Here is an 11,108-nt window from a genome sequence, read left to right as displayed (position 1 = left end):
ACGAAGGAGAATATGTCTTTTTTAACTACCCTATCTACTTCTGTTGTCACCCTCAGGGAGATGTGAACTTGCACCCGACGATCCCTCTGTGCATCAGTGCTCCCAAGGGCCCTGCCACTTACTGTGTACAGTAAAAGGCAGGGTTGCACAATCAGGCTTTCCAGTACCCAAATCCCATTATTTAATTAATAAATACACACAGAATTTTGTTATTTTATTAAGCTAAGATACTTTGCTATCAATACTTACAAGCAATCTGCACGCAGCTTTTGTTGTCAAAATTAATATTTTGCATTTTTTACACAATACAAATTGAGGGAGTAAACTCGTTACCTGAAAGTGTAATACATGCTGCACACTACAGCACGAATTGATCAGAAGAAGTCTCACCCATGTTTCTCAAGACATGCGCAGATGACGTGGCTTCACGTTACAGAAAATCGCAACGTGGGCGGTCTTTTAAGAATGTAACCCCCAGTAACATGGGGATCGGATTAACATATAGAATAGTATTTTATTATTTAATTAATAAAATATCTTGTGAAGTTTGAAAATAATATCCATTTTCCCAAGTTGGATCAAGACATTTAGAAAATCATAATACTTTAAAGCAGAATCCGCATGGTGTTATGAAAGGGAAACTGTTTGACTAAAATATTATCATTCTTTGTGGATGTAGGAAGCAGGATAAAGGTGATCCTGTACATTCAATGTATTTGGGTTTTCAGAAGCCATTCAATAAACATGGTTTCTGTAAAGGTTCCTACAAATATTAAAAGTGCAGGTAATGCATCAGCACAGATAGAGGATTGGCTAGCCAACTGGTAGTGCAGGTAGGGATAAATGGGTCATTTTTGGAGGAAGGAGCATAGGTGTTCAGCAAAACGGTCGCCTTATCTGCGCCTGATCTTACTGATGTAGAGGAGGCCCAGATGCAATAAATGACACTGGAGGAGATGCATATGAATGCCTGCCTCACTTGGGGAGGGCTGTGGTGAGGGAGGAGGGGTAAGTGAGGCCACATTTGTTCAGTTTTGGTCATCCTGCTGTAGGAAAGATGCCATTAAACTGGAAAGAGTGCAGATGAGATTTATGAGGACATTGCCGGGACCCGAGGGACTGAGTTATGGAGAGAGGTTGAGCAAGTTGGGACTTTATTCCTTGGAGCGTAGGAGAATGAGTGTTGATCTTAGAGGTCAAGAGGAAGAAGGAAGCATACTTAACGTTTAGGACGCAAAAGTCAGGCAGGGCTCTTGAGAGTTATAAGGTAGCTAGAAGGAGCTTAAGAAGGGACTTAGGAGAGCTAGAAGGGGACATCAGAAGGCCTTGGTGAGTGGGATTAAGGAAAACTCCAAGGTGTTCTACATGAATGTGAGGAACAGGAGGATGACAAGAGTGAAGGTAGGATCGCTCAGGGATAAAGGGGGAAACGTGCCTGGAGGCAGAGCAAGCCTTAATGAATATTTTGCTTCAATGCTCACCAGGGAGAGGTCAGCGTAGAACGGGCTCACGTGCGGGAGCAGGTTGAGGTTAAAGAGGCAGTGTTGGAACTTCTGAAAAACATTCGGGTGGATAAGTCACTGGGGGCAGACAGGATATATCCCAGGTTCCTAAGGGAAGTGAAGGAAGAGATTGCTGGGGTGTTGATGATGATCTTTGCATCCTCCCTGGCCACAGGAGTGGTACCAGAGGATTGGAGGATGGCAAATGTTGTTCCCTTGTTCAAGAAAGGTAATGGGGGTAATCCTGGGAATTATAGACCAGTGAGTCTTACGTCAGTGGTGGGCAAACTATTGGAGAGGATTCTTAGGGGCAAGATTTACGAGTGTTTGGAGAAGCATAGTCTTATTAGGGACAGTCAGCATGGCTTTGTGAGGGGCAGGTCGTGCCTCATGAGCCTAATTGAATTTTTCAAGAAGGTGATGAAACAGATTGATGAAGGTAGAGCAGTGGATGTGATGTATATGGACTTTAGTAAAGTGTTTGACAAGGTTCCCCATGTTAGGCTCATCCAGAAAGTCATGAGGCATGGGATCCATGGACACTTGGCTGCCTGGATTCAGAAATGGTTTGCCCACAGAAGGCAGAAGGTGGTGGTAGATGGAGAGTATTCTACCTGGAGGTCGGTGACCAGTGGTGTTCCACAGGGATCCCTGCTCTTTGTGATTTTTATAAATGACTTGGATGAGGAAGTGAAGGGGTGGGTTTGTAAGTTTGCAAATGACACGAAATCTGGAGGTGTTGTGGATGGTGTAAAAGGTTTCTGTAGGTTACAACAGGATATAGACAGGATGCAGAGTTGGGCAGAGAAGTGGCAGATGGAGTTCAATCTGGAAAAGTGTGAAGTGATACACTTTGGAAGATCAAACTTGAAGGCAGAGTACAAGGTTAATGCCAGGATTCTTAGCAGTGTAAAGGAACAGCGGGATCTTGGGGTCCAAGTCCATAGATCCTTCAAAGGTGCCGCACAAGTTGATAGGGTGGTTAAGAAGATGTATGGTGTGCTGGCCTTCATTAGTTGGGGGATTGAGTTCAAGAGCCGCGAGGTAATGTGGCAGCTCTATAGAACTCTGGTTAGACCACACTTGGAGTATTGTGTTCAGTTCTGGTTGCCTCATTATAGAAAGGATGTGGAAGCTTTAGAGAGGGTGCAGAGGAGATTTACCAGGATGCTGCCTGGATTAGAGAACATGTCTTGTGAGGAAAAGTTGAGCGAGCTAGGGCTTTCCTCTTTGGAGCAACGCAGGATGAGAGGCGACTTGATAGAGGTGTATAAGATCATGAGGGGCATAGATAGAGTGGACAGCCAGCACCTTTTTCCCAGGGTGGCAATGGCCAATACCAGAAGATATCAGCTTAAGTGAGTGGAAGAAAGTTTAGGGGGGCTGTCAGAGGTAGGTTCTTTACACAGGGAGTGGTGGGTGCCTGGAACGCACTGCTGGGGGGTGCTGGTAGAGGCTGATACAATAGGAACATTTAAAAGGTTCTTAGGTAGGCACATGAATGTAAGAAAAGTGGAGGGTTATGGGCTTTATGGACTGTACAGAGGGAGGGGTTAGATTGATGATGGAGTAGATTTATATAGGTCAGCTGGACCGAAGGGCCTGTACTGTGCTGCACTGTTCTATGTTCTATAAAGGGCAGAGATAGAGTCAACATGCATAGTCTTCTTCCAGGGTTGGGGAATCCAGAATCCAGGGCATAGGTTTAAGTTAAGAGAGGAGAGATTTAATCAGAACCTGACGGGCAAACTTTTTCACCCAGGCGGTGGTCAGTGTGTGGAACGAGCTGCCAGAGGAAGTGGCTGAGGCAGGTACATTAACAATATTTGAAGGACCTTTGGACAGGTCCATGGATAGGAAAGGTTGAGAGGGATATGGGTCAAATGTTGGCAAATGGGACTAGCCCAATTCTTGGTCGGCACGGTCCAGTTGGGCTGAGGATCCTGTTTCTGTGCTGTACGACCATGATTCCATGATAGGTGTTACACCTCCTGTGGCCACAGAGGTATGTGCCTGCTGAGGGGAGAAATGGGTGAGGAGCGATGAACAGACCAAGGAGTTACTGAGAGAGTGATCCCTGTAGAAAGCAGAGAGGGGTGGGGAGGGGAAGATGTGGCTGATTGTCAGATCACATTGTAACTGGTAGAAGTTGCAAAATGATGTGACGTCCTGGCATCCCATGTGTTGCCAGCAAGAAGCACGCTCTCATTAAATGACTTGCAGTTGCTCAAGAATTATTTTCAGCCACTATGCACGTTTGATGACAGCATATTCGGTCGTCTCCTCAGTGATCGTTACTGTTGGACCTTTGGTGTTCTGTCGTAGGAACTGAATATCGGCATAATACATCTCTGATTCCTCTGACTGCAACAGAAAAAAAACAGGAGTTTACTGCACTCAAGCCACACACCCTCTCTCGCAGATATCTGAGCACTACAGTGAGCTTCCACAGTACATTGCTATGTTCTATGTTCGAAAGCCACAGCCTTTGTTATAACTTCAGGAATAGACCATTGAACATTACAGCACAGTACAGGCCCTTTGGCCCACAATGTTACATAGAACATAGAACAGTACAGCACAAAATAGGCCCTTCGTCCCACCATGTTGTGCCGATCTTGAACCACACCGAAGACTATCTAACCCCTTCCTCCCACATATCCCTCTATTTTAAATTCCTCCATATGCTTATCTAGTAATCTCTTGAATTTGACCAATGTACCTGCCACCACCACTACCCCAGGCAGTGCATTCCATGCACCAACCACTTTCTGGGTAAAAAACCTCCCTCTGATATCTCCCTTGAACTTCCCACCTATTACTTTAAAGCCATGCCCTCCTGTATTGAGCATTGGTGCCCTGGGAAAGAGGCGCTGGCTGTCCACTCTATCTATTCCTCTTAATATTTTGTATACCTCTATCATGTCTCCCCTCATCCTCCTTCTCTCCAATGAGTAAAGCCCTAGCTCCCTTAGTCTCTCTTCATAATCCATACTCTCTAAACCAGGCAGCATCCATCCTATAATGAGGCGACCAGAACATTTTATCCCGCTCTGAGGTCTATCTAACCCTTCCCTCCCACATAGCTCCCCATTTCTCTTAGATACTTAGAGATCTTAAGGATGTTAGATACTTATTCCGACTGCTACTGGCCTTAACCTTGTAAGCCAGGCTTGTGCAAGAGCTCATAATTTAACCATTTATGCTGTGACAAAGCACACTGACTGGCTTCCTGACCTTTTGAAGCATAACATTTGTGACATTTCTCCTGCAGGCACGTACAAATTAAAAGTCTTCCATGATTTTTTTGAAAAAGCACCTCTAACAAATCCTGCTGCAGGTCTCTGCCACAAGCAGAGGGAGTACAGGTTAATGGGAGTCAAAGTTGTAGGGAGCTGTGATTTGGGGAAGAGGCTGTTCACTGGTGGAAGGATAATCTGAACAGTGTACACAGGGCGCCTACATTGAATATCACATACATGTGATAGCCTGTGGGCACAGCTGTTGAGGTTGCAGGGTTTGCTCAATCTCGTTGAAGGATTCTGGAAATAATCACAACTGATGGTAGCAATGGCCTCGTATATATGTCTGGGAAATCCTGGGGCAAATTCTATTCGGCTCATGACTCTTGATCCTTTAGGTTGTATGCCTGGATTGGAAAACACACCTGCGGAAGTGAGGGCTTTGCCTGAACCCACGTGGGGCTCCAATTTACCATCCGAGGTGACCACTTTCCTACTCCCTCCCACTCAGCTTTGTGCTACCTCTCAACTCCTTCTCCATTTTCCTACTCTGTGATCTCCCTTCCCCTCCACGATTTTCTCCTTTCATCAAATCCATCTCTGCTTTCAACTTCTTTTCATCTCATATAGTCGGATTGGTACAGCACAGGAACAGGTCCTTCAGCCGATCACAGCCATGCCGACCTTTTTGTCCATCTACCCAAATCCCATTTGCCCACATTAGTTCTGTATCCTTCTATGCCTTACCTATGAGTTTCACCTTGCAGTGTTGGGAGTTGGAACAAAACTTGGAGCGGGACCTTTGAAAAGAGGTGAGTCTGTGTGTGTGTACTTGTGAGTTTTACCTTGCTAGATTCTAAAAGAGGCACACTTGCAAATTGTTAAGAGGTTGATTGGCTGATTAAGAGCAGCGAATGAAGGGAAGGCAGGTATAAGCAGAGCGGCCAGGGTTAGAGAGGAGCACTTGCGGCTTTGGCTCAAGAGACTTCGGCGAGAGGAGGCGGAGGCCAAGGTAAGTTACTTTCTTCTTTGATTTTTCCTTTAGTGTCCAGACTAAAGTAGTTAGAATGGCTCTGAGGTCAGCGGTTGTGTTCACCTTGTGAGATGTGGAAGTTCTGGAGACATCTGACCTCCCTGATAACTACATCTGCACGAGGTGCATCCAGTTGCAGCTTCTTACAGGCCGTGTTAGGGAACTGGAGCTGCAGCTGGATGACCTTCGGCTCCTACGGGAGAACAAGGAGTATGTAGACAAGAGCTACAGGGAGGCAGTCACTCTGAGGCTGTAGGAGGCAGGTAGCTGGGTGACTGTCAGGAGAAGGACGGAGAATAGGCAGGTAGTGCAGAGTACCCCTGTGGCTGTTCCCCTCAATAACAGGTATACCGTTTTGGATATTGTTGGGGGGGATGACCTACCAGGGGAAAGCTGCAGTGACCAGGTCTCTGGCACTGAGCCTGGTCGTGTGTTGCAGAAGGGAAGGGGGGAGAAGAGGAGAGCGGTAGTGATAGGGGATTCCATAGTAAGGGGGGCTGATTCTGTGGATGTGGATACTCCCGGATGGTATGTTGCCTGCCAGGTGCTAGGGTCAGGGATGTCTCAGATTGGGTCCACAGCATTCTGAAGGGGGAGGGTGAACAGCCAGAGGTCATGGTACATATTGGTACCAATGACATAGGTAGGAAAAGAGATGAGGTCCTGAAGAGGGAATATAGGGAGTTGGGTAGGAAGCTGAAAAGCAGGACCTCAAGGGCAGTAATCTCTGGACTACTGCCTGTCCCACGTGCCAGTGAGGGTAAGAATACGATGATTTGGTAGATGAATGTGTGGCTGAGGAGTTGGTGCAGGGGGCAGGGTTTCAGATTTGTGGATCATTGGGATCTCTTCTGGGGAAGGTACGACCTGTATAAAAGGGACGGGTTACACCTGAACTGGAGGGGGACCAATATTCTTGCAGGCAGGTTTGCTGAACTGTTGGAGAGGGTTTTAAAGTAGCTTCCAGGGAGATGGGAACCAGAGTGATGGGTCAGAGGTTGGTTCATTTATTGTACAAGTAAATGCAGAGTGTAGAGCGACTGTGAGGAAGGATAGGCAGTTGAAAGGGTAAAATTGCAGTCAGTTGGATGGCTGAAGTGTGTCTACTTCAATGCGAGAAGTATCAGGAACAAGGGTGATAAACTTAGAGAGTGGGTAGGTACATGGAATTACAACGTGATGGCCATTCAGAGACTTGGCTGTCACAAGGGCAGGAGTGGCTGCTGGATATTCCAGGGTTTAGATGTTTCAAAAGGGACATGGACGGAGGTAAAAGAGGTGGGGGAGTGGCTTTGCTGATCAGGGACAGTGTCACAGCTGTAGAAAGGGAGGGTGTCCTGGAGGGATCGTCCACTGAGTCAGTGTGGGTGGGAGTCAGAAACAGAAAGGGAGCAATCACTCTATTGGGAGTATTCTACAGACCCCCCAATAGCAGCAGAGACACTGAGGAGCAGATCGGGAGGCAGATTTTGGAGAGGTGCAAAAATTACAGGGCTGTTGTCATGGGTGATTTCAACTTCCCTAATATTGATTGGCACCTCCTTAGTGTAAAGAGGATAGATGGGGCAGAGTTTGGTCGGTGAGTACAGGAAGGATTCCTGACACAGTGTGTGGACAGGCCGACTAGAGGAAAGGCCATACTGGACCTTGGTACTAGGCAATGAGCCTGATCAGGTGTCAGATCTCTCGGTGGGAGGGCATTTGGAGATGGTGACCATAACTCCTTGGTCTTTTCCATAGCCTTTGAGAGGGATAGGAGCAGACGATATTGGAAAGTATTTAATTGGGGGAGGGGGAATTATGATGCTATTAGACAGGAATTTGGGAGCATAAATTGGGAACAGATGTTCTTGGGGAAGTTCACAGTGGAAATGTAGAGGTTGTTTAAGGAACACTTGCATGGGGCTCTGGATAGGTTTGTCCCATTGAGGCAGGGTAAGGATGGTAGAGTGTAGGTTGACATGGTTGATAAGAGATGTAGAATATCTTGTCAAGAAGAAAGAAGCTTACCTGAGGTTTAGAAAGCATGGATCAGACAGGGCTCTGGAGAGTTACAAGGTAGCCAGGATGGAGCTTAAGAATGGACTTAGGAGAGCTAGAAGGGGGCACGAGAAGGCCTTGGCGAGTAGGATTAAGGAAAACCCCCAAGGTGTTCTACACATATGTGAAGAACAGGAGGATGACTAGAGTGAAGGTCGGACCAATCAGGGATGAAAGAGGAAACATGTGCCTGGAGACGGAAGAGGTAGGGGACGTCCTTAATGAATACTTTGCTTCAGTATTCACCAGTGAAGAGAAACCTTGACGTTTGTGAGGATGGTGTACGACAGGCTGATATGCTAGGGCATGTCGACATGTGGAAGGAGAATGTGCTGGAACTTCTGAAAAACAGAATAGATAAGTCACTGGGGCCGGACGGGATATATCCAAGGTTATTATGGGAAGCAAGGGAAGAGATTGCTCCACCTTTGGCGATGATCTTTGCATCCTCACTGGCCGCAGGAGTAGTGCCAGATGATTGGAGGGTGGTAAATGTTATTCCTTTCTTCAAGAAAGGGAGATCGGACAAACCTCGGAATTACAGACCAGTGAGGTCTTACTTCAGTGGTGGGCAAATTACTGGAGAAGATTCTTAAAGACAGGACTTATGGGCATTTGGAGAAGCATAGGCTGATTTAGGGACAGTCAGCATGACTTTGTGAGGGGCAGGTCGTGCCTCACGAGCCTGATTGAATTCTTTAAGGATGTGACAAAGCACATTGATGAAGGTAGAGCAGTGGATGTGGTGTACATGGAGTTTAGTAAGGCGTTTCATAAGGTTCCTCGTGGAAGGCTCATTCAGAAAGTCAGGAGGCATGGGATCCAGGGAATCTGGCTGTGTGGATTCAGAATTGGCTCACCCATTAGAAGACAGAGGGTGGTGGTAGATGGAGCGTATTCTGCCTGGAGGTCAGTGACCAATGGTATTCCACAGGGATCTGTTCTGGGACCCCTGCTCTTTGTGATTTTTATAAATGACTTGGATGAGGATGTGGAAGGGTTGGGTTAGTAAGTTTGCTGAGAACATGAAGGTTGGTGCTGTGGATAGTGTAGAAGGTTGCTGTAGATTACAACAGGATATTGATAGGATGCAGAGCTGGGCTGAGAAGTGGCAGATGGAGTTCAACCCAGATGTGTGAAGTGATACACTTCGGGAGATCGAATTTGAAGGTAGAATACAACGGTAATGGTATGTTTCTTAGCAATGTGGAGGAACAGAGGGATCTTGGAAGGAGGATGAGAGGTGACTTGATAGAGGTGTACAAGATGATGAGGCGTAGATCGTGGACAGTCAGAAACTTTTTCCCAGGGTGAAAATGGCTAACACGAGGGGGCATAATTTTATGGTGATTGGAGGAAGGTATAGGGGGGATATCAGAGGCGAGTTTTTTTTTTACACAGAGGGTGGTGGGTGTGTGGAACGCATTGCTGGCAGAGGTTGTGGGAGCAGATACATTAGGGCCATTTAAGGGACTCTTAGATAGACACATGAATGATAGAAAAATGGAGGGCTATGTGGGAGGGAAGGGTTAGATAGATCATAGAGAGGGATAAAATATATTGTGCCTGTACAGGGCCTGTACTGTGCTGTTATGTTCTATGATTACAGCTCAGTGTTAACCCCATCAGCCCCTCAGCACTAATCAACAAGCTTCAAAACCTGGGCCTCTGTACCTCCCTCTGTAAGTGGATCCTTGACTTCCTCATCGGGAGACCACAGTCAGCATGGATCGGTAGTGACATCTCCTCCTCACTGACCGTCAGCACAGGTGCACCTCAAGCTGCATGCTTAGCCCACTGCTCTGCTCTCTCTACACTCATAGTGTGGCTGGGGCACAGTTCAAACGCCATCTATAAAGTCCCCAATGACACCACTGTTGGCAGAATTTCAGATGGCGATGAGGGAGGTGTACAGGAGTGAGATAGATCGGCTGTTTGAGTGGTGTCGCAACAACAACCTCGCACTCAACGTCAGCAAGACCAAGGAACTGATCGTGGACTTCAGGAAGGGGAAGTCGGGAGAACACACGCCAGTCGTCACTGAGGGGTCAGTGGTGGAGAGGGTGAGCAGCTTCAAGTTCCTGGGCGTCAACATCTCAGAGGATCTATCTTGGGCCCAATACACTGATGCAATCATGAAGAAGGCACGCAGCGGCTCTACTTCATTGGGAGTTTTGAGGAGATTCAGTATGTCTCCAAAGACTTGCAAATTTCTACAGATGTACGGTGTAGAGCATTCTGACTGGTTGCATCACCGCCTGGTATGGAGTCTCCAATGTACAGGATCACAAGAGGCTGCAGAGGGTTGTAGACTCAAGCCAGCTCCATCACCGGCACAACCCTCCCCACCATGGAGGACATCTTCAAGAGGCGGTGTTGTCTCAAGAAGGCAAGCATCCATCATTAAGGCCCCTCACCACCCGGGAGACATGCCCTTTTCTCGTTACTACCATCACGGAGGGGGTACAGAGCCTAAAGACCAACACTCAATGATTCAGGAGGCAACTTCTTCCCCTCCGCCATCAGATTTCTGAATGGTCCATGAACCCATGAACACTCCCTCGTTATTCCTCTTTTGCACTATTTATTTATTTTTTGCTAACTTATAGTAATTTTTGTCTTGCACTGTACTGCTGCCGCAAAACAACACATTTCCCAACATGTGTCAGTGATAATAAACCTGATTCTGATGTACCGAGATACAGTGAAAAACTTGTGTTCCATACCATTCTTACAGATCAATTCATTACAACAGTGCATCGAGGTTGTACAAGGTAAACAATAACAGAATGCAGAATAAAGTGTTACAGTTACAGAGAAAGTGCAGTGCAGGCAGACAATAAGGTGCAAGGTCATAATGAGGTAGATTATGGGGTCAAGAGTCCATTTTAATTGTACTAGGGGACCGTTCAATAGTCTTATAACAGCTATAGAATGGCCTGCTCCTACTCCTAATTCATGTTAGTATGTAAATATGGAGCTAAAGAGGAAGTAATAGTGCTTATTTAATAGACTTTCATTCCGTTATTTAATAGGAAATAATGGTGTTCGTAAAATACATTCTCCAATGTTATATTGAAGAAGGCTGTCGTCTGGTACTTACCACAGTCACGTTGGTGGCTGCCTGTGGCTTTGCCTGCCTTTCAGCTGAAATAAAATGAGAATCTGTTTGAGCTGCCACTCATGAGTGATAATCGAAATGAAGCCACATTGCGAGGAAAAGTTTCCTGTCAGCCCTTATCAAGTGCATTCAGGTAGCTGCAGCAAACTACAGAACACATGTGTGAAGCG

The 11,108-nt window shown here is 46.5% G+C and overlaps 1 protein-coding gene across 1 annotated transcript in view; it reads right to left on the bottom strand.

Annotated features, from left to right (window-relative positions):
• Nucleotides 1-201: 201 nt before the first annotated feature.
• LOC127568037 (immunoglobulin gamma-1 heavy chain-like) overlaps nucleotides 202-11,108 on the bottom strand; it is a 76,783-nt gene continuing 65,876 nt past the window's right edge. Inside the window, exons 8-9 of the mRNA XM_052011286.1 lie at nucleotides 10,921-10,964; nucleotides 202-3,866 (exon numbers count right to left, since the gene is read on the bottom strand). Coding sequence (XP_051867246.1) covers nucleotides 3,750-3,866; nucleotides 10,921-10,964 — 161 coding nt within the window. The 3' untranslated portion in view covers nucleotides 202-3,749. The remainder of the gene's footprint in view (nucleotides 3,867-10,920; nucleotides 10,965-11,108) is intronic.

Source organism: Pristis pectinata, chromosome 3 (assembly GCF_009764475.1).
Source record: "Pristis pectinata isolate sPriPec2 chromosome 3, sPriPec2.1.pri, whole genome shotgun sequence".
In the NCBI taxonomy this organism is placed as follows: Eukaryota; Metazoa; Chordata; class Chondrichthyes; order Rhinopristiformes; family Pristidae; genus Pristis; species Pristis pectinata.
The sequence above is the reverse complement of the archived record's forward strand: the minus strand, read 5'-3'. Positions and strand labels throughout refer to the sequence as shown.